A 27,984-nucleotide genomic window follows, 5' to 3' on the forward strand; every position below is an offset into this window, starting at 1 on the left:
GCCAAAACACTATCCTGCCTAAACCCCACAGACTCCTACCTTGATCCCAAGAATTTTCCTTTCAGCAGCAATTTACACTGTGCACCAGCAACTGAGCTGGCCACAGTTAACATTGAAAAGCATGACAAACATAATTCAAAAGTCTTTCAGTGTCTTGACATTGGGCAAAGCAATTTTCTAAACATACTGCTATGTAGCTACATTTCCTTCCTCCTGAGAATCTCTCATGTTACTTGACTCTTGCATCAACAATTTCCCCCCTGAAATCCTAATCATTAAGATTTATAGGTAATACATCCCTGCCCTCCCACCTTCCCCAGGCACTTAAAGCTTACTGTTTTCTTAATAAATAACCACAGTAACAACACTTCATTAAATAAACCATTGTATAGATGATGAAATAAAAAATAAAGTCAGTGTGTCCATTGAAAACCTTGATCAATCTCAGCTTGTGCAATCTTGATCAGATTGTTGTCTTGATATAACATCAAACCTAAGGTTACCCAAACACACACAACATATGCCCCAACTGAGAGCTACAAGCCCAGAGGTTAGCTTCTTTAGAACCTTTCCTCCAGCCTTTATTGTTTCACTAAAATGCCAGTTCTGTATCTCTGCTTTGCAGAACTAGACCTGTATCTCAAACATGATAATGCTTCCGTCAAAGGATATGCTGTGTGTTTACTTAATCCATCACCACAATATGAAGATATGCTTGCTAAAGCTATTCTGTTTCTGAGAAATCTTTACAGAGACAGTTTCATGCTGTTCCTATATTTATTGGGTCTTATATTTTCTAATAGACTATGCAGGGAAAATCAGTTTCTCTCCTAAAAAGTCTCTTTGTCCTAGGAACAAATTAAAAGAAAAAAAGTTAGCTGACCAAGTCAGACACTCTGTGCCTGAGCAAGTGAAAAGTGAACTCCCTTTTTCTACAGATTGCAAAGAAATCTCATAACATTCGACTAAACTTTAGCAAAGCAGCCAATAATTCTTCCTACAAATAGATCCAGTTGCATCACTTCCCTCAAGCCTTCCAAACTTTTGGCTTACCAGCTCATGTTGCTCTGCGTAGTCATATGAATGTTCTTTATATAGTTAAAAGCTTGCACTGCATCACATTATGATCATTAAGATGAAGGAAGTCCTACTTTTGAGCTCCTACTCCAGCGTTTCCCAGCCAAGAAGCAGAATTCCATGCACTGGATTTGATAAGATGAACATATCTCAGGGCCCTGCAGCAGCAGGCTGAGCGTCACAGTCCAACACAATGCGGCCGCCGCCTACTTGGGAATCTGATGTTGCTGTTGGTGTAGAGCAATTTCTGGACTGCCCAGAATCTGTCACATTTTGGGGTTGTCCTGCTGAGCTGTCTGGTGAAGCACTGCAATTCTCATTGATTTTCTAAAGAGAGAGGAAAGCATTGTGTGCAAAAAGTAATTATAAACACTCATGGCACTATCCCCAGCGGATATCCCCAGATGCATTCAGTCACTTCTGGAAAGTCACAAAGCTCTTAGGTTGAATGCCCACAACACAGCAAATCAACTTAAAGAAGCAAAGCAAAAGTAGTACATTCAAATCCAGATGACACTAACAACAAGCAAACAATAACTTACCTTCTATCTCTTTTCCTAACTGCACTTCCCCAAGAAGCATGCAAAAAACAAACTTGTTGTGTTTCAAGGGAAAAAAAAAGAATTTTAAAGTGTTCAAACATCATCATTATTTTGACCAAAGAATTCTGTAAAAATTATTTCATGCTCCTTACACATTGCTTTCTTCAATAGTGCCTCCCTCTCCAAGATACTGCTCAGACTCTGAATGGCAGAACTTTTGCAATACTGAAGTATGCATTCCATCCAGTCTATTCAACCAGGCCTTACTAAGAAACATGAGAGCACATTTAAGGACAAACACCAATTATATCCCCTAGGACTGAAACAACAAGCCTTCACACTGATAAATTTCACATTAGAAGGTGGCACATTATCTATGAATATTTTTTTCATTAAAGAATAAAGAGTATGGCAAGTATATTCCTTAGCTTGAAGGAAGATAAGCAAGCAGTAGCACTGTCAAGCCAAAATCTTTATGAAATGAGGAAGAATAAGTTTTGTAACTAATTCCATTCTCTGTATACTAATCCTCCTTAGAAGTGATCTATTTTCATGCACATTTTAAGGAGGCTATTTGACAAATTTAGTAACAGATCTGAGCAGCCTTTTTCTAGTTTCAGTATTTTACTACCAGCAGCCTAAAATGACTGTGTCAAGAGAAAACAGAAAAGCTTTGGGGCAGGTTTGTGCTTTTGGAAACCTGAAACAGGGATAAGGAATTGACTTTGGAGACTGGAAAATGAAGAAAGTAATACAATGTGATGCATCAAGTTTTGGCATATCAGCAAGAACTACTTTTATATCAGTACTGTATTGTTACAGGAATGAAAGAATAATGAAGAGATGATGTTCTTTAGAGATACCAATGAACTTCAACAGGCAAGAAAGCCTTTTTGGCTACTTAATAATTCTCAGTGAAGCAGTTGGGTAGTGTCCAACAGTGTTGGACAAGTCTTTTTAAGACACCACACAACTGCAAAACATTCTTTTCTTGACGTGTACATAGCACTCTCTAACACTGCTTTTTTCTGACTTTTAAATGGGGACAGCTTATATTAGCAAACACCTTGAGGGCATTTACCAGTGGGAAACAGAGTGGTTTATCTAGACAGATTACTTTGATGTGAGACACTCAATGATATCTTCTGTGTCACTATAAAAAACATCTGTTCCATTATATGTTCAAAAAAGATCATTCCAGATAAGACATCAGATACTAGAGATTCATTAATGGACAGCTGAGGTGCTTGCCCTTCCTGCAAGTCAGTTTAGAGACTCAGGGAAGCACAAAGGAAAACTAAAGCAAATGTCCCTGTAAATGTATTTTCAATAATAAAGACAAATGGTAAAGGCAGGAGAGAGCTGAGCAGGTGAAATTCCTGCACACTGTGCTCAGCTGATTCACAGTCATATCCCAAATTACCCATTTCCAAAGACAGGAATTGTGGAAATAGCATTTCTGTGTTCACATGCACCGGGTGCATAAGAGGAAACCTCACCACTCCTTCTTCCAGACAAGTAAACACAGCGGTTTTAACATTACCCATGCTGTTCTCAAACCTGTATCAACAGCATTTTCCTACTTTGCTTAACCAGTATGCTTCAACTCCATTCTGAAAGGTGCATCCAAAGCATTAGGTCATTGTTTAAGATTCAAGTCTAAAAAGTTATTCTGGGAAGAGACTAGAAAGAGGGGAAACTGTGTAAAGTAAGCACCAGGAATCAGACATTTTAAGTCACAGAATGGCTCTTGCCTTCATCTGGTACAACTCTAGATAAAATTGAGATGAAATCTATTTCAACAGAAGGCTCTGTACCCATTGGTAATTGTCTGAAACACCTGTGTCCACCACAATAGAGATGTTTGGCAGCATCGCCCAAGGAAGCAAAAGTGAATAAAAAACATTTTACACTCTACTAAGAAGCTGTGCATCTTACTTCACGTTCATTTATCCTCTTGTTAATTTTGGTAAATGGAAAAAAAACACATTCCAAATAATATGAAAACAAACGTGGACTTAAAGGGAATTCAGGTACCTCCAAGCCTATAAAACAAAGTTTCTTTCCATGTCTCCCTCTTCTATCTTCAGGAAGATATCTTCAAAAATAGTTACTCCTGCTGTACTACTGTATACATGGGTCGCAACTTTATTTGCTACAATATTTCAATTATTGTTTCACAGCGCCAGATTTATTACAAGCTGACAGAGAATGCTTGTCAGGTATTAACAGATTTACACAGCTATTGAGGTCTTTCAAGCATCCCACAGAATGTTTTTACCTTCAACATTAAGTTATGGTAAGAACTTTCTATATATTAGAAGATTACCTGCAAAGGCTGATTCTCAGGAGTTGGATTGGTTTTGGATAGCTTAACCATCTCTTTTATCTGATAGATGGCATAAGCTAAGGTGACCCAAGGAGAAGAGCTGATCCCCCAAGCAGGCTTGTTCACATCCTCTTGTTCTTCTTGGTGTTTGGTTTTCTTTAGAGGGAGTCTGGGCTCAGTCCGAGGCATGATATCTTCTGATTGCTGCTGTACAAGGTCAATAGTTGCTATGGGAACAGGACTGGAAGGCACTGGGATCCTTTCTGCGAGCATTGTCTTTTCTGAAGTTTAAAACAAAATAATCATCAGCAAAAGCCAAATGAGCTTTTTTTTAAAAAAAAAAAAAAAAAAAAAGCGAAGCAGGCAACGAACACAAAGTGATTCTTGCTGTCATAATATGGTTATTACTGTCCTGAAAGCAGACCGCAAGGCACAAACAGCCAGGAACAAGAAACGTCACAATCTAGTTAGGGGGAACACTATGTGGATGCTCCTTACAAACAAGGTTGTTCTGCAGCTGCAGTGATGTATCTTAGATGGCTGCATGAGCAGAAGGGGCTAATGAGTAGGAAGTGGCCCACTTGCTCCCAACTAGCTATTAGGTTTATTTATTTTCATGTTAATACAAATTTAAAATAAGTCATTTTCATGCTAAATGCAAACTTAAAATAAGTCTTTTAACCTTGTGGCAAACTTTGTTCTCTGCATAAACCCTGCATCTTACAACTCACTCACAGTCATAGCTAAACACTATTCAGAACCATTCAGTGAAGTCCCGTGGCCTACATCATCATAATATTTGATTCTGATCTTAAAGTTTCTAAACATGACTGATTTGACTAAAGGAGTAGTTCTACATTTTCTTCATCACTTTATTCCATTACCTAACGTAGTCCCATCAAAGAAAACAAATCATCTCTGCATAGTTACTGAGATGAAGTAACAGTTAGTGACCAAAAAAAAAAAGTTAGAGTGATACACTGGAGAAAATGAAAATGTTTATCACAGAGGCTTAGGTGAAAGGAGAAATAATACCACAGATTTCCTTCTTTTACATCTTAGGTCTTCTGATAGTCTGAAATAGTTTTCACAACTGCCTTGAAATACCACCCAAAATATGACTGTTGTGGCCCAACACAGTGTGCCTTTTAATCTTGAAGAGCCAGAGTATTTGTACTTAAAATATCCAACAGTTTCTAACAATCTGTTTAATTACTTTTTGTGTAACAAGCTGTATGTTGTTTATGAGTCTGTAAGTAACACTGTAAATTTGAAGAAAATATTTTTTCTGAGTACATACTCTACCGCATAAAAAGATTTTTATTTTCAAATTTATAAAATATATTTTGTTTACACACTGTTAAGATAGCAGTGGATATTTTAAGCAATGGCTGTAAGTTCTCTAGTAGTTAAGAAACAAAGAGACTAATCCTGCAAACACTTAAGCTCATGCTTAGCTTTACTCACTCAGATAGTCTTGTTGAGATCCACATAATTACTATGATGCTTAAAATTAAGATACATACTCTTCAGATGGGTATTGAGTGTATCTTAAGTGAAAACCAAAGACTGAAACAAACTTCATAGAGTAAGACCACAAGGAACAAACTATACTTTTGTAGGTTCATATGTAATGAACCTAACATTGATGGAAAATAAAAACAGCAAATATCCTGTTCACCTTTCCATTTTTCTCCATTATCATTTGAACAGAGGTGAAGAAAATTCTAGCAAAATAAATATTTGAATACTTCGGTACAGGCAACTTGATAATTATTCAAGGACAGTTCATTTAATACTCCAGCTAAACAAAACAATCTTTCATTTCATATTCAATGCCAAGCATATTAGAAAGTAACATTTGGGTAAAAAGGAGATCAAAAACTCATGCAACTTTTCAGAATTATGCAACAATTCTATTTTCTGTTTGTAAGAATTAGATTTATGATAAATCCTTAACTTTGCAATAAGTTTTCATTTCTGCTTAACCTTTATACTAATAAAGGTAGTGGTGAAAAATCTCAGGTTCCATCTGTGGGGAAACTTTTCTGGTGCAAGGACATAACTGAAGCAGTTATAAGTTTCTGCTCTCTAAGGTCATTTCTACAATTTCTGGCAGACATGGCTTGGACTGGTAGAGTACGAGTGCTTGCAGTGGTCGAGAAGGCTGCCTTAAGGGACTGAAATAACTGAAACAACTCCTTACAGCTGTCAGACTAAACTAAGGGATTCCCAGAACTGAGAAGATATAAAGGTAGTAAAGTATATTAACTTTCTTCCTATTAAAATCCAAGAACTCAGTGCTGCGCTTTTTACAGCAGCAACACACCACCTCAATTTCAGTCATTACTCAGGAAAAAGCCTCTCATTTGAAAACAAGCTGTCCAGCCAAAATCAAGAAAAGACACCAAACAGACCAAGTTAAAGCTGCAGAGAATGACATTTGGAGATATCATTTTCACCATCTCTAATTTTGCAGCGTCTCAGTGACATGAATATTTACCTTCTTCTTCATCAGGAACCAACAGCCACTGGATCAGTGCAAACAGAAGAAGAATCACTAAACAAGCCATTCCTATTCCCCTGAATGTCGAAGCAGGACCTGTGAAGAGAGATATATTTTTTATATCTTTTATATTTTTTTAATATGTGTGTGTATATATATATATATAATTTTTAATTGAGAATCTACTTAACTAATAAAGTAATACAAGATAAGTCAGCATAATGTACTCTGCAGATATTTATCCCACATAGATTCTTGTTAGGTTGTTTTATTACGTTTTCCTCCTCCTGACACTTTTCCTCAACAGGTTTTGCATAGGATTTTTAACTGAATAATTACATTCTCATTTCTTGGTCAAGAGGCTATATACTATCAACCTATTCTCTCACAAAGGATTCACTCATCCTACCTAAGGATTAGTTAATAGATTTGATCACACGATCCAAAAATTATCAAGATGTAACATATTTAATCAATCTGACAGGACAAAGCCATAAGCAACCTGGTCTGAATTCAGTGTTGACCCTGCTTTCATCAGGAGTCCGGACTGGAGACCTGCTACAGTCCCTTCCCACCTGAGCAATCCTGTGATTCCAAGATTTATACAAAGTGCTATGTTTTAAAGAGTAAGAGTAATAAAACTTATTTATACTTAAGGTATTGTAAGTTAGCAGTTCAGTAAACCCGGAATTTCAATAAATAAAATAAAATCCTTCAATACAATTTTTCCTTACCAAAGTAATTGACCAAAACCCCTCCGATCATAGCCCCGCATCCTCTGCCCAGACCCAAGTGGAGACCTTGCAGGATTCCCTGGGCTGATGTTCTCAACTCTGGAGGCACCGCTGCACTAAGGTATGAAATACAAGCTGCCCATATAGCTGCATGTGTAACACCTAGAGAGATGAAACATTGTGAAGAGGGTACAGGGCCCGAAGTATACTAACACAACAGCACAACAATTGCACTTACCAGTTGGAGCATGCATTGGGGGAAAAAGGAAGACAGAACAAAAACCCTTCAGTGACTAATGCCTGTGAAGTACAAATCAACTTTTGGTAATGTAATACTGGCAACCAAACCACAGGGAGATGTGACGACTACTTCTGTAGAGTCTGGCAGTTGCTCTTTCTCTCTCTAAGATGACTTCATTTCTCTTTTGAAGACACAGTCCCTAGGAAGGCTATATAAAATGTTTTTAAAGTCTCTCCACCAGATTCCCTTTGAGACTGAGCTAGGGCCTTGGATATACCTTGCTGATTTCGTAAGTTACAGGCAATTAAAGCATTGATGCTTCTCAGCAGTCTCATTACTGCCGCAATGAAGGAGGTGCAAAGCCTATAAAAATTAAACGGTCTCAGAGACACCCACATCATTTTTTCAGAGGCAAGAATGAATCCCCTTCTGCCCTTCTCACTCCTCACCAACCCAACCCCAAACACTTTCTGAACTCGGCACCAACACTCTGCATTTAGCACTGAGGAGTCTGGGCTGGCAAACCATGCAAGCTCCAGACTGGCAAACCGGATAGGCCAAGGACACTGATTTTTGTGTATGCTGTTTTGAGGTAGATCCAAGAGGCCCTTCCTCATGGCTCTGATGGTATCCTGACCAGGCACGCTGCCCCACACTGCCTGCTCATATTGCACCCGCATCAAGGACTAAGAAGAGTAGAGGTCCTCACAGCTATAAATAATGGTCATATATCCAAGACAGTCAGAGCTCACCCATATAGATTTTGGATGTCTCTTTTTGGTACTTGCATTGTAGATTCAGGGTTATAAACAATTTTTCCTACCACAGAAAAATAACAGCTAAATAGAAAAACAAATGATCATCAACACGCAGAAACAGGCTGCAGACTCAGTCTTCTTCTTGGAGCACCTGGTGGGTGGGGTTTTTTTGGAGGGGGGTAAAATTGGACAGGAAAAGGAGGGGTTATGGAGATGCTGGAGAAAAAAAACAGCAGTTTTGTAGCTTGCTACACAGTAAATAAGCCTGAACTATTTTGCCACCCTCAGACTGAGTGGGAATATTTATTCTCATTCCAGTGGAATTAAAAATAGTAATCACAGTTTACCAGTGCCTAGACATTCTAAGCTCTACTGCCTAATTTTAAAAAAGCGTTGGCATAACTGATGATTCAATCAACATGGTTCTGTCCTCTACGCTTAACTTATTAAGGAACAGTTGGACACTCAATAATTACTGACAGTTAGGCTGAAGATTCATAAGAGCAAGACAATACACTGGTTTTTAACATACTCACAGAATAACTTTGCTTTTGCTTAGCAGTAAAATGATAAACAACACTGTAAGAAATCAATATAGTTGGTGTACATTTGATGTCCACAGGACTGTACTCTTCAATTTAATTCCGAGTCTGAATAAAAATTGCCCAACCTTTCGATTTGTAAAAAGAGGACTACTGAAAGGACAGCAAAGTACATAAAGACCACATTTACCATTGTGGAATTGTTTTTGCTAATAGTATATCATCTTGTTGAAAAAAAGGCTTACATTAGGCTGAGTATATTTTACCCTATCATTTACAGTTTAAGGCTTTAAAACTTACAGATTTTCCATTGAAAAAGCTCTGAGTTTTAAAACTCATTGGATTTCTACTAATAATTTTTTTATTAAATGCAGATCCATGCATGCACTGAAAATAGCAACCAGGTATTGTCCCAGTCACAAAGCAAAGCTAATCTAACACAGATGATGTGTCTTTAGGAAGAGCATGTGCCAATGGGAATACAATGAATATCAGTTGATGTAAAATACTCAGTTTTGTTAGTCATTGAAGAGTAAATCAAATTTTAAAGCCAGGCAAATGAAAAGCACATCAGATATTACTCAAACCATTAGGCACAATACTACTATATTTGTTTGAAAACAAAAGGCTGTACTTAATACACAGGTTCTTGGATGTTTTTCACCTTTAACTAGGAGGTCCAGATAGAACATAGTGTTCTCAGTTCTTTTGAAAAGAAATCTGCTCCCTTTAAATCTAGCTTATTGTACTTGGCTCTAAAGATACAGACATTTAAAATTGTACATTATTAATGTGATTTTTATGATGATTATTTATACAACAGTGACAGTTTGGAACGGTTGGAACAGTTTTAACAACAACTCTTATAAGAAGTTCGGTCTGCATTACAGCTAATCATGTTTTGTTTTGTTTTAAAGAAATTGCTCCCATTAAACATATTTTAACATTGTTTGCTATAACTACTAACCCTCCTTGGCCATTCGGACTATAGTACTAATGCTTGTGACAACCCTGGTATTATGCTCAGAATGATAATATTCAGTAAACTTAAGAGTTGAAGATTTTGGCAGCCTAATTTACTTCAAGAGAGATATATGATAATGTAATTATTGCTAGTTAATGACCCAAGCTTTTTTATTCTCTAGAATGTAACTGTGTTACTGCAGCATCAGTAAGATAGAAGTCAGTTATGAGAATTATATATTTTTTGGAGTTTGATGGATAACTACCAACTGAAACTAATTTTCAAGTTTTTATTATAGTTTTGTACTTTAGAAAAATCCCTGTTATGCAAATTAGTTAGCTAGCATAGCTGTTACCACAGAATTTGGACATATATAACTACTATATTAAAACATCATAATGAGTCAACTGCAAAATGAAAATTCCTTGCATGTTCAGAGATTAATGACATACAGCATTTTATACACATACCTACCATACATAGGTACCTATCAGGATGTCTTGAAACTTTCAGTCATTTAAGGTTCAACCTAAGCCCTTGTTTTCATACAATGCACGTACAAATAAATAAATCATACAGATTCAGAACTCTGAATGAGGAAGTGAGTTTAAATCTCCTCATTTACTCCTTTGAGAGTATAATGCACTTGAAAAGCCCTCACCACCCTAGTTAGGCTGATAGCAATTGAAATACAGCATGGTTCATATTACAATCAATAGAGGCATGTTTGCAGAGTCATCTTCCAGAAGTGTCTTCATGCCCTTCAGCACAGCACATGGGGATAATCATTCTTGTATTTCAGAAACATATTCAAAAGAAAAAGAAATTCTTTACAAGACTCAGCTGAACTTGCTGACCCTACAAACCCTTGAGCTGCCGGTACTGGAATTTGCATAGAATCTGACAGCTTCCCGAGAAACAGAATTATGTTCAGTTACAACATGGGCTTCACCAAGAGAGTTAAAAGACCTATCAGCAGTTACGTGACCCATACAGTACACATATACTCTGCACGATCTAATCTTTCATTGTTTCTAAATACTTCTAACCCTCACATATGCAAAATAGCTGCAACTCTATCTCCCCCAGTCACAAGACTCGCTTAAACAAAAATGAGTTTCCAACTCCCCAAATTTCACTGAGGTGTCACCTATTATCCCTACTGACAGATTCACTGCATATATAGAAAAGAAAGTAGGGCCCAAAGAAATAGAATTTGATAATTGCTGCAAAAGAACTAAAAAAAAATCAAGAACAGAGAAAATGAATCAGAAAGAGGAGGGGAAGAGAATAATGGACAAAAAAACCCCAAAGTACTTCTAAAAAGATGACCTCATTCTCCCATTGAGCAATACTGAATGCTATTACTGGGAAGTAACAAACATAGTGGCAGTAATTAGAGACATATATACTATGCCTATGAACTTCATGTCCCCTAACAGCAATGACAGATGAGACGCCAGCTGAAAAGTGCACATAAAACATGAAGAGGGTTTTTATTGTTTTCTGTGTGTTTTTTTTTAAAGCAATCTGGCTTGCTGACTATAAATAACTGCAAATTTTCATTTTTTAAAAAACAAGATTATAAAGTGTAAATGATTCGGGAATGGCTAGATATAGATAAAGTTCGGCAGAATAATTTAGGAGAAAGTATTATTTTGCAGTTCCCCATTTTTTTCTTAAATCTCAATTACTCAAGATTATACCATACAAAAAAGTCTCCCAAAATAGCCCCCTCATAGCCTTTCTGTAAAAGCAAAGCTATATAATAAACAAATCATACTGACATTTCAGTAGAATAAATACAAGATAGAAAGTAGAAGAAAATTCCTTCTCAGCTGTAACTGTAGGATGCAAGACACAAATTTATGGCTGTATTGTGGAGACATAAGCTTCCTCCCCTCTATTTTGAGTCAGGGTGTCATTAAAATAGGATTACCTGCAAGGCAATATCCAATCCCTTGTATTCATCGTTCATCCTCCCTAGATGTTTAAGCAGGCAAGAGTATTTATAACACATACACTTTCTTTAGGTTCTTTGTCACACTTCCATATTTTAACACTTGGTATGAGAGCTGAAATATCAGTTTGATAGTGGTGGTTTTGCATCTTTTCTTTCTTAATAAAAATTCAGAAGCTTGCTGTTACAATAGATAAATACAATAAACCATTTTTGTTGGTAGGGAGGGAAGGAGCCAGGACAGACACATTTCTTTCTACATATATTTAGAGATCTACACAGTGCTCTCAAATGGCATTTTATAACTCAAGTTGAAATCTATCTTACAAAGATTCCTGTAAATATAATAGAAAAAGTTAGTGCAAACTCAAATTATGCTGCACAAACAAAATTAAAACCCTCTAAGTATAATCTGTGGAAAACTTTCTATGCAGCTTTCTATAAAGTCAAAATATTGGCTTTAGGAAAGATGGCTCAGTTAATTTTAAAGGCAGGGAAAACATTTTATGCATTTAAATTAAACAGTCTCTTTCAAGCCTGCAAATCCAAATTCAGTATTATTCAAGTACAGGAGAGACAAAGTAAAATTGTTTAGATTTTTTCTTATGTTTGAGTAGCGATACACACTACAAAGAGGGAATAAAAATGACATAAAATATAAGAACAATTTATACTTTAACAGTGCAATGAAGGTCTTACAAACAAACTTCTTTGACAACACAACATGAAAACAGTGACTTTGCATAGACCACACCTTTGTCCTTCTAAGTCATGTAAAAGGCCATTATCTTAAAGAAGCTCTATTAGCACTTGACAAAGCTTTTAAAAGAAATTCCTCTCTAGTTATTAAAAAAAAAAAATCAATAGTTTAAGGTATAAATCAAACAATACCACTGAAAAACAGCTGCAAAATATTTTAATAGAGACAGAGTGACCCAGACTATGTTCTTAGTCCTTTTTGTTTTTAAAGCATCCTTTCAAGTACCGTGACCTTTTGCATTTAATGAAGTTCATATTTATCCACCAAACAGGATTTGCAAAAGGTGTGTACTCAGTTCATGTTTCTGTCTCTTTGTTTAGTTAAAGGGTGTGTTGGTCTTTTACAGTTCTGTTTGAATCAACAGAGAACTGGGCACAATCAAATGCAAACTCGCCCTTTTGACGTCAAATATTTTCCAAGATAAACAATAATGTTTTAGGAAACTGGGTCTTCTGGGATATTTGTGGTTGAAGAATAGAGAAATACCAGATTGCTACTTAATCACAGTTCAGTGATTTTCCTGAAAACAAGAAAAATATAAGCATAGGATCTTAAACTGGAAAGCCATTAATGTACTGTAATGTACCATAATGTACTGTCTTACCTTGAAGTACTTCCATAGGGAGAACCGTCCAGGCATTTTCCAGATATGAGATGTAAATGTAGCGAGCTGTATTACAGGCAAGACCAATATAGAGCACTCTAAAGGAAGTAAGGAAAAGAGACGTCATAACGGTTTGCACTTTCCTTGCTTTGTTTGTTACAATATACCCTACTGCTTTGGAAATCATTTGCATGTGTACAGACAGCTTGCTTGTCTTAAGCATTTGCTCAACAAAAAATACCTCCTTCAAGTCCTACACCCAAACATAAACTCTCCTCTTGCCCACACTAAAGACACATATATTCAAAATGAGTAAAGTTAAACATCACTTCAAAATCCTAATGGAAAAAATCAAAAGGGTCAACAGATCCACTGAGCTTTTATAGTTTCATTCTAAACACATTCAAAAAAAAAATCCTCTTTTCTAAGCATTCAGATGTCAATTTTTCCATTTTAATATGGACTTGGTGCAGGTTTATATTACATGAATTAATTTTATCCCGATTAATATAAGTTTATCTTCCCAGTATCTGCAAACTGCTCAGAACTACTCTAAAAACACATCCCACAGAAACAGTATGGTTTATAGCAACATGCCTCAGGATAAAACTTAACCATGCTGTTGAAAAGCAGCAGATGCTGCATCTCAGAAGCAAGAGAAAAAAGCTCTGATAAAATTTTTTAAACAATGAAGTACAAAAACTAATTTCACAGTGCATTTCCCATTGCATCAGATGACTTTTTCCCTTCAGTTTTCAGATTTAGCTTAATTTACCTTAATATTTGATAAGTTCCTCATTCATCCAGCTATCTTTCTCTTATTTTCAGGTGGATTTTAGGAAACAAAGACTTCATTCCAAGCATGTTTTTTGCTTGAGAATAGATGCCATTGCAACCTTTAAAGGTTTCCAGAAACAGGGACTATCTATTGCTCAAATATAGGGCTGCCGTGTTCTTGGTTAAGCCCTGGTTTGGCACAAGTAAAATACACATAATTGATAATAAAGGTCTAAGCATAGATATTCTTTGAAAGGACTCACAATTCTTTGTGCTGATTTTTAGTTAGGTATTCCACAAAAGCACAGCAAGATTTAATTCAATGGTACATAGCCACTGCAAAATCTAGAGTGAGATGCTCTCATACAAAAGCAGCATCTTGTTAACATATGAGGTCTCTAAATATACATGTTGACAGCTAAAATACTAATACCATAGTTTTCATTATGTCAGGGATATCACAGAACATTCAAAATTATAAAGACAGGCCTGTGCCTTTTGCAACAGCACAGGCTTACAGAAGACATAATACATTTTACTTTCAGTGAGTTGGGTAAGTTTGCAGGAGTTTGTTTTTTTTTTCCCAAAACCCCTCATCAGGCCAAGTTGTGTTGCTCCCAGATGCATGTGATATCCATCAATAGCTGGTGCAGGCTGCCTTTATGCAACACAAACCAAGGCATTAGTTGAAGGAAACATGGGAAACCATGAAAAGTTAGATATTATAAGATAAAGAGAAGAAACTTATTCTGTATACCATTAATCATAAGTCTTATCCTCCTCTTTAATGTCTACTGTTCCAAACAATTAACTTAGTTCCTTCTACAGCCACAAGTTAATGCAATTCCTATGTACAGTTACACTTCTGAACTGTATTACGACACTTGCCAGAAAAAGGACGGAAACCTAAGAAGAGACTAGTGGGGTCCACCAGGAAGATCCAGCATAGTGCATACTCTTGGAGATGTAAAGAAACCACATCACCATATACCTGTTTTTCCACATCAACACCCAGATGCATCCAGCCTTTTGTTTAGGACTAATTCCTGCCAGCTTAATTTCACTTTTGTCTAGCAAAAAGTCTGACTATTCAGCAAGGACCTTCTTTCCATCTTAGCCATTCACTATGACAGCCAGATCAGACATATGAACAGAGATCTCCTGCTTCATAGTTACTCCATGGCCGCTAATACACTCAGCTACCTCCCCCCCATGTTATATTTGAAGAATAATTTGGAGTTTAATAAGAGCTATTTGGTCCAGTTCTACCTTTTAATTTAATAGAATATGTATGTAGTTTTAGATATATTTAAGTTATTCATATGACAATTTCTATAATTATGCTTCTGGAGGGGCACATCACATGAAAACTTTTGTATATTTACAGAATCTTTCAAAAATCTATTTATAGTAACCATTTAGGCTCTTTATCAGACCTAAATGGATAATGTAAACAGACATTCCTTATGAACACTATTTGCAGTATTCACAGAGATACCATATTCAATTTACAGGTTAAATACTTAAAGCACTGAATCTATTATTTATGTTAAGACAACTAAGCTGTTTACAGCCACAACTACCAGTCTCTGCTTCCCATAAAAGCTCACATGCTGAAATTATGGTCAAACACATTCAAGCTTAACCTCAAGCAGGAGGTTATTTTCAGAGATTAACAACATCTTCCTAAATTCAAGGGCAACTATGAGTGCTTCTGCACAGGACACCATTCAGCAATAGTGTCTAAACATTTGATAGCCAGTTTTGTACACTTGCATCACCATATGCTCTCAAAGAACTTGTGGCCTTCACCACACCTTCTGATGACTTACTTCTTTTAAATTATTTAGTCTACATTTAAATGAAAAATCTACCTTCTCAACTCTCAAAAGGTGGCTGGAGGAGGAAAGGCAAAAAAACCCCTCTAACATCTGCAGAATTCCCTTTCCCCCACAAATGCGTACAACCACAGAACAGTTATCTAGCTGAACTGATCAGTATCGCTACACCAGATTCATCTAGTCACCTGTTAATCTTGTACAAAATCAGAAATGCTACCAGCATATATAACATCTGTACACATGTAGAACATATGTTTATGAACAGTAAAGCTAATGAAGCCAGAAATAAGGCACTTTAAATCAATACATATTCAGTAAAGTATTGCTTAAAATGCTTGGATAGTAATTTGAATACTAGTTCAATCAATGTGTGAAAATGGAATACATTCAGAACGTGGTGAGGAGCTTATGTGCCAACACATACAATGGCAGAAACAGAAAGCTTTACAAGACTGGAAAATGAAAACTGAGTTTGTATCTGACAGAGGTGTAAAGCCCATTTTCTTGTTCTACAAGTTCTGCAAGGGACAGTTAATAGTATTCTTTCCTTGCTGTTGTGACAGTGCATGCAACTATGTTACTCAGGCCTGTCTTCAAAGAATTAGGATAACAAGGAAAGATTGAGTGTCTATTTACGGGAGTCTAGCAACCTAGGATAAAAGACATCTAGCTGTAGACTACTGGTTCTTATTAAAGGGAGAAAGAATACCTGTAATATAGGACAGACATACACAGAACTATCAGAGAAGAGTATGAACTCTGAACTCCTATCAATGCTTTTTTTTGTTTGTTTGTTTTAGTTTGTCTTCTCTTGAACAAACCATGCATTATATAGCAAAGTTCAAAAAGTTGGAGAAGAAAGGCAACCAGAAGGCGACTGCTCATAAACTGTGATGACTAAATATGAATAAGCCTTAGAAAACATTAAGATATGACTGATCTGCATTTTCCAGGTATATCTATAAAGAATGTTGTTTCACTGCAAACAGGAGCTAGTGTTTTAACAACTTATGCTGATCCAATCTGGGATTTATAGGTTTAACAGTGCAAAGGAAAAAAAAGGGGGGGGGGGAGAGAGAGAGAGAATCCTTTCTTTTTACAGGCCAGTACTCCTATCCCCCCTATAACTTCTATTTCAACTTATTCATAAACCTGCCTTTCTTTCATTTTTTTTCTCTATTTGAAGTCTAACCCTGAATGTTGTACTATAACAACACACATTGAAAGAGCATACCCTATCTTCAGCTATCAAGATTATGATCTGTTCTCACCACTCCTCCATCATCATATCCTTCCTCCAGTCTTTGCATGTAAGGTGTCATATTTTCTCAAATTAATTACTGTTAAATTCAGAGATTAAAAATAAAAGACTGGCTCAAAGTAGAAAGACCATCCTTAGTTTAAAAAACAAACAAACAAAAAAACCCACTGTCTCTTAAGTGATCTCTCAAATTACTGTGCTAAGCATCTCAAACATATTTTTAGTAGAGGTCAAATGAATCGAAAGATTTATCCAAATGAAAAGCAAAATGAAAACCCAAAAGGCAAACACACAGAAGAGGCACAGAAAAAGAACAGAGTAATCAGGTGGCTGAAAATAGACTTGTATCTAAATGACTGTATGATTGTAACTGGGGTATTTGGAAGAGACAAGAGGCACACGGAGTTCTGTGCTCACACACACACAGTACCTGAATGAATACAGAAAAACCTTTATAATTGCATTAACTGAGATTGCCCTATATCTTTCCTCCCTAAGCTTTTTTGAAGAAGAGTGAATGGATATAAAATATGCAGAAATTATATCATGTCAGTTTTGAATTTAGAGTAAAGACATTCATTAACATGCTGTTAAGTAATCAGTCCCGCTCACCAAGGGAAAAAGTACAAGAACTGTACAGCCATTTCACTTAAGTAGTTAACACAAAGAGCTGCAACGAAAGGCACAGAGTAAGGAACTGAACCTGTAAGCAACACTACCAGGCTGCAACCTCATTCTGTCAACACCTAGAGTCTGATTACCAGGACATCTGCACAGGAGGTGCTCACCTCTCTTCTCCATCTCATACGCCTCCCCTCCCAGCATGCAAGGGACACATTCCCAGTCATGTGCAGGAGCAAAGAACCACGTTGGAAGGAGGAACAGCTAAGCAAGAGACTTCCAGAACATCGCTACTCACAGGAAAAAGTTATACAATTAATTGAAATTTTATTTCAAAGCAAACAATGCTTGAGTAGGAAGCGGTTTGAAAATATCTCTAATAGAGCTTTGCATCAGTGAACTAGGATGTATTTTGGAACCATCTACAGAAGGTCACGTTGCCAGCAAAATGCATGTACTAACATGCAACTAAAATGCTACAGAAGTATTTCAGAGCACTTTAAGCTCCTAAAATAAGAGAACTCAATTAGACAGCTACGTATCTGATCAGGGCTTGGAATTTTAAAATAAAAGGAAATCCTTAAAACAGATTAACTTGAATTTCACTCTGGAACACAAGGCTAGGCCAAACATTGAACATTTTTCGTACAGCTCTTTAATGATTGTTAACATCTCCTTACCTGATATGACCAACCAGTTCAATCAACTTGTGGCTGAAGAAGTAGGCAGTCAGCTCAGACACATGGCTGAGCACAGAACAAACTCCAAAGAGAGTGGTAGTGCCATTCAGGTCTTCCAAGTGCCAGTAAAGGAAGGTGAACACAAAGCCATATCCAAACCCCATGAACCAAGCCACAAAGAGCACTGAGCCATACTGGATACTACACAGCAGTTTTATTAGATCCCAAAAACTGAAAGACTGCGACTGGCTCATACTAGTCGGAGTATTATCAGAGGATTCGTTGGAGGCACTTCTGTCCACCTGTGATATTTCTACTTCTTTTCTCTTATTTTCATCTTGCTTGAAATGCGTATAATGAAATCTGAACTGGGTGGCCACAATTAATGCCATTGTCATCAGAACACCAAAAACTATGAAAACTATCCTGTAGTTCTTGTACTCAGGAGCTTTACATCCTTGACCTTCAATGCCAACTTCAATATGGGTATAGTCAATGCCAATTCCCACAGACAACATGGCTAGCCCCCAGCCCAGAGACCCCCACATACGCTGCAGTCCATACCGGTCCCTGTGTTTGCCGAGGTATTGCAGAGTTACAGTGTCCACAATAGTAACGGAAGAAGCACTGAAAAATTCTCCTATTATGACAACCAACAGAATGAGTAGAAAGATGGCTTCTACTTCTTGATGATCATAAACGAGCACAGCTTGGTCAGAAGGCATTGGCTTTGTGGTGGTGGCAGCTGGAGTGGTACTCTGAGTCGTATTTCCCAGTGAGGCTGGGCTAGCAGTCGTGTTTTTTGAAATCAAATGGGTACTGTTTTCCAAGGCAAACTCCATGTCATTGCTCTGAGTAGGTAACAGGAATGTTATTTCAGGACTAGCAGTCCCTGTTGTTTCCAAAGTGACTGGATTGGAAGTGAACAGGTCCCTCTTCCCACGAACTTTCTGGGATGTAGTATTTGCTGTGATTAGCAGAGAAGAAATCGAGACATTTTGCAAAACTGTTGTTAAATGGCTGCTTGCATTGGTGGGATGTGCTGGGGGAAGGCCCTTTGGTACACATCTTAAGGTGGCTGGTCTAACAAATCCAATCCCCAGGTTAAATAAAACCCAGCATAAAAGTGAAAAGAGAAGGACAATCTTCCCTTTCTTAAAGCGATCTGCTACCACTCCCCAGAAGGGAGCACTGCAGAACTCAATAAAGTACCTAATGCCCACCAGAAGTCCACTCTGGCTGGGTGACATACCCAGCTGCTTGTAATACACGGGCAGCAAGGGGTAGAGAGAGCCATATGCAGAATAGAAGAAAAAATAGAAGACCTTTGAGATCAGAAGATCATTATTTATTTTGACACAGTGCTTTTCTAACCAGTCTAGCTCTTCATCTGGGACAGTAGTTGTCTCTGTCGAAGGGGATTCGTCCTGGGGCTGCAAGTCTTGATCCTTGGAAATGCCATTGAAAGGATCAGCAAGCACATACTTCCTCTTCTGTTCTTCTTCATCATCTGTTAAAATGGCAACTTTATCATCAGCTGCCATGGCTTACCACAGGCATCCAATATTTCGTGCACTCTGAGGAATTACTGCTACCCTACAGAATAAATAAGAGAGACCATGGTAAGGTAACACATAGGGAGAGATCTGCAATGCCAGTCATCAGGGACAAACATAACTGATGCTCCTAAGCAATACAGCAGTTATTAGGGCAGGGAAGGCCATTTGCCTAGACTACGGGTACACGGTAGGTTCAAGAAAAATGGATTTTATGACCAATGCTGTTCTCCCAACAGCAGCCATAACATTGTGCTATAAAGCACCTTTTGTGTCTAAGACAGGGAAAATTTGTATATTCAAAGTTACTGTGGCAATTAAGTGCTATCATTTGCAAGTCTTTTCTTTCAAGTTGTCTTTTCTCCTCCAACGCTAACTGCTTTATTTCCTGTATTCCCACAGGAATACAGTAATACCACAGGATAAGAAAGCCATGATTCCATAATTAATTAATGCAGCCAAATATATATATCCTGTTTTGTTAATAACCAAAATAAATTACTATCTGAAGGCTGATGATGACCCTAACCCTACACAAAGTTAGTCAATCTCCTCTTGAAACATGATTTTCAAAAAACTGTACAACCACAGCAGAAATTGGTGGGAGGCTTAAAGCTTCTGGGCCAAGTGGGAAGGGAGGTGGGAATTGGGAGAGGCCTTCAAGATTAAAACAAGAGATCCTCATAATTAGAGTAACAACTTCAAAGGCATCAAAGGCCTGAGAGCAAAGAAACACAAGGACAGAAAGTAAATACAGGCCCTATAATGATATTTTCAAGTCAAATTCTGAAATTCAAGAAAGATGGCTAAGGAGAGAAAACTGTACTGCAGCTGCCTGCACTGTACTTAACCTGTGGAGAAGTAAAAGGCTGCAGAACTGACAAGCTGCACTTGAAAACAAAACCAAAGTCACCACTACTTAGACTTGATTTGACAAAACAGCTTTTACATTTGAAAACAACAAACCATTCTTACAAACAATTTAGCTAAAAGAAGCTTTCCTCTTGAGGAATAAAACAAAGCTCTACCAATGGACTACCAGCTCAAAACCATTATATTAAGCAATCAATTTTGCTGTGCCCATATCTGTAAATTTAACCTAGGAAGGTTAGCTTACATTCATTGTAAGTTGAACACTTAATATGTTTTGGTTCTGTCACTCCTTTACTGTTTGGATTACTGTTAATGACACACAAGAACCTTTTCAAGGACGAAGATTTGAATATGGCATTTTAGCATTATTCCAAAAGAGCCTGAAATTTCTCTAAGAGCACTGAAGTTATGGATATGGAATACATTCCTCCAGAAATTGGAGTATATTTTGCAGCTCTGCCCTTTCTATTCTCACAAGCAATGCTCCAATGAAACTTCAAACTTTCATAGCTCAACTGAAAGCATAATACGGTCTATTTAAAATTAGTCATGCATTGAGATAACCAGCTCATTTAAATTATTTAATTATAAGTGAGAATTGATTTCAATACCAACAATGTATTTGCAAACCAATGGAAGGCTAATGAAAGAGATTCTGAAATTTGCAAGTGTGTTGAATGAATTGTTTCATGCTGATCCAATGTACACACAACAGCTGGCAGAACAAGTGATGGATACTTCTAAAAAAGAGAGGTCCATCGAAATAATCAAAACCTGACATAGTTCAGTATTGGACAAGTCTCAAAATATCATCACTAAGATCCCAAACTCTCATGATATTTGTGCATGTTTTTTATTTTTAAATGGTATTTCTATGGATACTATCTACAAAGATCTCTGGTTTTACCCAGGGAGAAAAGGTTGCACGAAAATCTTGGAACCTTAAATATTCAAGTGTACAAAATCAGAAGCTGATCAAAAAACCTCAGCACATAAACATAGCCTCCTTTTCTCTCCTATTGCTTTAAAAATACTTCAGGGACAATCCAATTAAATAAAAAACCTGCAAGTGTCAAAAGTTTAGAGAAAGTTCTAATTAAGTTGTTACAACAGTCAAATGTGAAAACACATTTTCTTGCTCTTACTTACTACCATTATAAGCCATGTGAAGGGAAAACCAGCAGATGTTTAGTTAGTTCCTGTAATTTTCAGTTCAGCCAGCCACCTCCACCTGACAGCTGGAAAGACTTTGGGTCTTTGCTCATACATTTGCTCATTTGTGGCTTATACATCCATAAAACAAGTCCTTCTAATGAGTAAATTTGATCAGTCATCATCTGTGCTTTTATTTTCTTTAAGCCTTGCCTTTGACAACAAAGATTTGTTGTCAATTAGTATTTGATCTTTTTTACTTCGGTTTCCCTTTCCTGTTGGAAAGGGACTTCAGTTTCATAAGATGTATGAAGAGTAAGTATATTAAAAATTGTTATATTCTTAACCTTTAAAAACTTAAGTTGTTGCACCCTCTTTCCCCTGCCCCATGACTTTTATTTGCCAGTGCATCCATCCGCTTCTAACCTGTTGTGTGAGGATTAATCCAACAGAAGTCTTTATACTCTTCTATTATTTTGACTAGAAAATCTAGAATAAGAAACCTATGAAAAATATATTTCATAATATATTTCATAATAAGTTCAGTAAATATTTTCCCACCCTTAGAGTGTTTCTTTGAATATTATTAATAACATGGAATATACCCTTCAGAAATATAACAGCATCAAGACTGGTAGGAGCCATATGGCATTCTTTAATGTTTTGATCACTAGTTTGTTTGGGGGTTGGGTTTTTGGAAGTGATTTTATTTAGCAATCTTTTTAAATTCTAAAAATAAATGACTAAAAATGAGAAAGCCAACTAACTGGTACTGTTATTGGAAATCTGCAAAAAATTTAGTAATCTATGGGGCTTTTCTTCTCCTGGAAGAAAAAAAAAAAAGCCAGGCAGCAACTGAATGTGCAGTGAAATCAAGCAGATGGCAAAACAACATACTTCTAAGCGAGAACAGACTAGGTATCTACAAGGTATTATAAACATAGTCTTCAAATGCTACATCTTCCCTTTGTAAAATCTTTTTCTGATCTACAAGGCAGTAGGAGGACAGAAGACAGTGCCACCAGCAAGCTTAAAATGATCAGCAGCAAACAGCAGTGAGGAGCAAAGGTTCAAAAAGCAAACGGAACGGATTCGCCTGCTCTAGCTTCTCTGCGGCAGAACAGGAGCCTGAAGTTTTGGTCGAGGCCTGTCAAACGGCATCGGTCTAGCCAGCATAACTGAACGTACACATAGTAAAAGGGTCCACTCACACGATCAGAAATGTTCCCGAGCGGTAACATCACTTTGGAAAGCAGGAATAACTGTTTTGAAGCTATCTTCCATGAACTTATCTAAGTAGCACTAACAGACAATACAGCCCGTTAACCTCTATATGCAAACGGGAAGAAACATCTGAAAAGATCCTGAAAAAGAAAAACACAAATGGAAAGGAATGAGGTTTAGCAAGCGGATAGCAGATTTATGTAACAAGAAAGTATGTTGTTCCTCCAACTGACAGCACAAACAAGCCTTTCACTTTACACAGGTTTATGTTTCCAAAACGCTTTAACACTCAGAATTAAGAACTGAATCTTTGTTTCTCCATCACCCTATCATCCTTAACATTGTAACAACTCGAAAGGCTTTCAAAATATTAAAATGTACATCCTCCCCTCCCCCCGAGAAACGTAATCTGGTTTTACAGGTACAGGACTAAGTCACTTGCTCAGAGTTACACAGGAAACTTGTGGCTGATCTGACTTCTGTGCAAGACCACACATTCTCCAAGCCTGCTTATGTAAAAGTATATTCGTTTCTTTTCAGATAAAGAAAACAGATGTTAACCACATGACTCTTCTTCCTTTGTGCTTTACACAAAAAGTATTCTTAGAGAAGTCCTACAGTCAATTATTTTTTGTGAGTTTCCTGATAAACAGAATGTTTCCTCCTGTTTTACATCAATTCTTATTCCTCTAATGAAATTCTACTTCAAACACTGAAATCTATGGCAAGGCTTTCGGCCAGTAATCTGCAAAAAGGTACAGCAACTTTCCTGCAGACTTAACTGCCTATGAACAACTGACTCCGTCTGAGCAACAGAGGAAAAACCATTTGCTCCAAGGAACCGAGTGATGACAGCACGGTGGTCATTTTAACATTTGTGACTAGCCTCCTTGGCACCTGGGTGGGAATAGACAGACACGAGTATGCTCTATTTAGTTAAGTATCTTCTTGGCATTTCTTTTATTTTTTAAATTGATCCTCATCTGCACTGGCTCTCTCAATAATTAGAGGATTTCAAGATCAGAAAGGACAAAAAGCCAGCCTATTCAAGACAACGTGACATTACAGCTAGCTCCCTATAAAACAAAGGAAAATAATAACACAAGAAAATATTAGTGCAGGATGCTAAAAACTCAGTTCTCCCCTTGGAGCCACTCTTCCCAAAAGCTTCAAAAAAAACACCTGCTTTGCATTGTCTCTCAAAAAAATGCTAATCAACAGATCTGACTGGGGTAGCGAATCCCTGAACCTCTCAAGGAAAGTCCCAAGGCACTTACAGATTTATGGAGGTAAAAAGAAGGCATTAAAATTTCACTTGCAGACCAAAAAGCAATTAGAAGGAGGAGCATTGTGGTTTTTAAATAAAGCTTAATTCAGCATAAATATTTGATTTGTAGATGTTAGGCTTTGAGAATTCCAGTATAATTAAGACTCACAAAGCAAAATATCCAAGAGCCTCAAAGTCAGGGTTTGGATGTAAACAGAATGTTTAAAAAAAAAAAAAAAAAAAAAGCTCTCATAATTCCTAGTAACACAGTGCAAGCGGTTAAGAATAGCTTTAACCAGTTAAGTACTCAGCAAAATCACTGCATAAGATTTATGTTTACGTAGTCTCTGAAAACATACTCTAGAGTAGAATACCAAACAGAAAACATTAATTAAACTCTCAAACAACATGTAGCTGTAACGACAGAAGCAGGTTAGACTGCTGTCTGCATTGTGTGGATAAATCAAAGCCAGCCTATATACAACATCAAATCTTATTTTACGCTGTTCAGGCTTTCATTGACTAGAAAAATGAGTTTGCAATAAACATGTGAAATTTCACATGAGATTTTCACACTAATATTTTAAAATCAATCTGCTAACACAAAACATGTCCTTTGAATAAATCTTCAGTTTCTATTTTTTTAATTACTAAGTTCTTATCTCATTGCTGGGATATATATTTATCTGAAGTTTGAAGTGAGACTTCAGCCTTTTAATATTAACTACCATAATTAGGGTTTACGAGAAGTTTTAAATTACTAAGTTAAATTCAGAGTAGGTCTGTGCTAGAGAAGCAGACTTAAAAACTATCTTTAAAAGAAAGATCACCTCACTTATCCCTGGGATGGTGAAACTGCCACAACATTTGCACCCATCATATTGCTCAGACACAGTATCTCTTCCTCAGCGCTGCTTATCTCATTGATCTAAGCTACAAAATCTTTGGATCAAGAACTTTCTGCTGCAGTTTCTGTGCAGTGCCTAGCAGAAATTAAGCAAGTCTATAAAACACTGCTGTAATAAACATGAATAATAGACTGCATTTTCCCTTTTTAAGCAAGTTTCACTCCTAAGGAACAGCCTAGTGTTGTCACCTACATCTACACCAAGAAGAAGGGAAATGTTACGCAAACAGCTTACGTCACAACATAGAGTGTTTATCCTGCATTTACTCTTAGGCTGGGCCCCAAGCCTTTCGGCAGTACTCTAGCCTCCAGGAGCGTGGTGGAGGTGCAGACCCCTGCCAGGCCACACACCCCAAAGCAGCTCCCCCCAGCACCTCCCCCTTGCTCCCCAACAGGTGAACGGTGATTTCACTGCCCTCACGCACCTCTCGCCCATCACCCCTCCAAGCATGGCCACCTTGCTCGGGATTTATAAAGGCAGCGTAAACCGTTTAGTGAATTAACTTGATGCTGGGTTATATATTTATTTCAAGTTTGAAGTGAGACTTAGTGTTTTAACATTACCCACCATAATTAGAGTTTCTAAGAAGTGAAATCACTTCATTCTAAAACACTTAACTCTTAAAATTGGTTTATTTTGCTTTGCTTGGCATGCACTTATTTGATGTTTTGGTCTATAGGTTTTTCTACATCATTTAATATGCACGTAAAACACCACATACTTTGACATGTTTAGTCAATTAGATTGAGAGACTAAAAATATGTCTAAAGTATGTCAAGATCAGGTTTATAATAGGTTTTAGGTATAATAGGTTTTATAACGCATTTTCTAATAGGTTTGAAGTTGCTAAGTTGATACAATAATACTAGTGTTAACATTAAAGCAAAAAGATAAGAGCACTATCAGATCCTGATCTGTTAAAGAAAAGCTATTAAACTCGCACCTTAGGACTCCTGCTTTCCTAGCCATGTTTTCTGTTTAATCTGTGCAAATTAAGATGTCATAGTAAGCTATTTTTTAACCATTTTTCACCAGTACTAAACTCAAACTTTTTAACCAGTTCTTAATTTACCAACTATGTGTCTGCACTTACAAGGTTTACACTTCCTTAGTTTTGGTAAAAAATAAGTGAGACTTCAGCTATGGCCTAGGAAAGTGGCCAACTTCAGACCTGAGGTAGTCTACAAGCTCTTCCAGTACTTCTAGTACTGGGAAAAGGCAAAACGCGCCGTGCCCCACCAGCCACAGCTTCACAGCAGTGGAAGTAGTGACCTGTTCCAAAACAAAGAGATTTGCTCGGTGATACTTAGCCTTTGGGACCAACCACGGTTACTGTAACTGGATCATATCCCCAGCTTACGTCCTCTTGCATGCGATAAGAACTTGCACCCATCGTGCTGCAGCGGCACATTAAGGATGATGTTGTGGGAAGAACCTCTGCTCGGGCCCCCATTACAGCAGCGACCAACTGCGACTGCTCCATATCAGCTACTTCTGTTAACAGCTTTTGCTCTTATACTCTCACTCCACCTCTTTGAACATTTTTTCTAAAATTTGCTTAGGACTTTTACTGTATTTATGACTGCTATCACAGACACCATCTTCAAAATGGGAATTATTTTGTTTTCAAGTCCCCTAGTCCTCTTGTGGGTCTTCAGAGAGTACAAATAATTAAATAAATGTTCCATTGTCCACTGTTTATTTACATCCAGGGAAACAAACCTGAAATACTACCAGACCAGAAAACTAGCATTTCACAATGATCTTCCTTGGACATAGCTAAATGGACAACTAGACCTGACATATAGCTTAGCAGCATAGTACTGTTTCAGGTGAGCTCTTACTGAAATATTTAAACTACTAGTATTATGCTCAGATAACACTCTTCTCCCCAAATGTCAAGTTTATTGCTGTTCAATACCGCATTTTTCATCAATACCACATTAAAATAAATTGCTGTTAAAGCTTTAAAGGTGCTGACCCAAGACAGCTTCTAAAATCTATGCGCGACACTGTAGGATGTTACAGGTGTCCACAATGCATATGGTATCCAGCACGGATGGCTTGAACGAGCATATATTCCTATGCTTATTTTCACAAGCTGGGTGTACGCAGAAAAGCAATGGGCAACCCGCTTACTAAACATCCTAACGCTTTAAGGACTTGAGAGTCCAGAAATCAAGCGGCAGCCGCAAGCACCCGCCGCGCAGCCACCTGCCGCCGCCGCCGCGGAGGCTCCCGCGGGGCCCGGGCCGGGGCCGGCTCGGCTCGGCTCGGCTCGGCTCGGCCCGGCCCTGCCCGGGCGCAGGGCCCCCTTGCGCGGCCCCCGAGCAGAGCGCTGCTTTACCCCTTAAGAGCGGGGCGAGTAAGGAGGCCCCGGTTCGGCCACAGTTCACGTCAGAAGGCGCCCGCGGCCCCGCTGCGGGGCGGCCGGTGCGCGCAGCAGCGCAGGGCGGAGAACACCGGCGGCAGCAGGACGAGGAGCGGCCGCTGGGGAGGCGGCGGCGCCCCGCCGGCAGCGGGGCCGGGGCTCGGCCGCCCCCGCAGCCGCCGCCGCGGGGGGAGCCGGCGCCGCGGGGCCCGGCCGCGCCGCCGCCGCGGGGGCAGGGGCAGCCGGCGGCCTGCTGCCGGGCGCCGCCGCCCCGCCGCCCCCCGCCATCCCCGCCGCCGCGCAGGGCCGGGGCCGGGGCCGCGCCACTCACCTCGCCCGGGGGCGGCTGCGGGAGGGCGCCCGGCCGCGGGCATCGCAGCGCCTCCCGCCGCCTCCTCCTGCCGCTGCTGCGGGCGGCGCCGCGCTCGCTCGCTCG

The 27,984-nt window shown here is 38.3% G+C and overlaps 1 protein-coding gene across 4 annotated transcripts; it reads right to left on the bottom strand.

Moving 5' to 3' along the window:
* Positions 1–783: 783 nt before the first annotated feature.
* MFSD6 (major facilitator superfamily domain containing 6) lies at positions 784–27,984 on the bottom strand. 4 transcript variants are annotated; one of them, XM_067298940.1, is made up of 8 exons: positions 27,880–27,984; positions 22,990–23,142; positions 18,198–19,793; positions 13,018–13,115; positions 7,189–7,350; positions 6,452–6,550; positions 3,949–4,229; positions 784–1,404 (listed from the first exon to the last, which is right to left on the bottom strand). In XM_067298940.1, exons 3-8 carry the CDS (start codon positions 19,739–19,741, stop codon positions 1,228–1,230), a joined length of 2,361 nt encoding a protein of 786 aa, XP_067155041.1. In that variant the 5' UTR covers positions 19,742–19,793; positions 22,990–23,142; positions 27,880–27,984; the 3' UTR covers positions 784–1,227. The 4 variants fall into 4 exon arrangements, with proteins under 4 accessions (XP_067155041.1, XP_067155042.1, XP_067155045.1 ...); XM_067298941.1 differs by lacking the exon at positions 27,880–27,984 and adding an exon at positions 27,525–27,566; XM_067298944.1 differs by lacking the exon at positions 22,990–23,142.

Source organism: Apteryx mantelli, chromosome 6 (genome assembly GCF_036417845.1).
Source record: "Apteryx mantelli isolate bAptMan1 chromosome 6, bAptMan1.hap1, whole genome shotgun sequence".
In the NCBI taxonomy this organism is placed as follows: Eukaryota; Metazoa; Chordata; class Aves; order Apterygiformes; family Apterygidae; genus Apteryx; species Apteryx mantelli.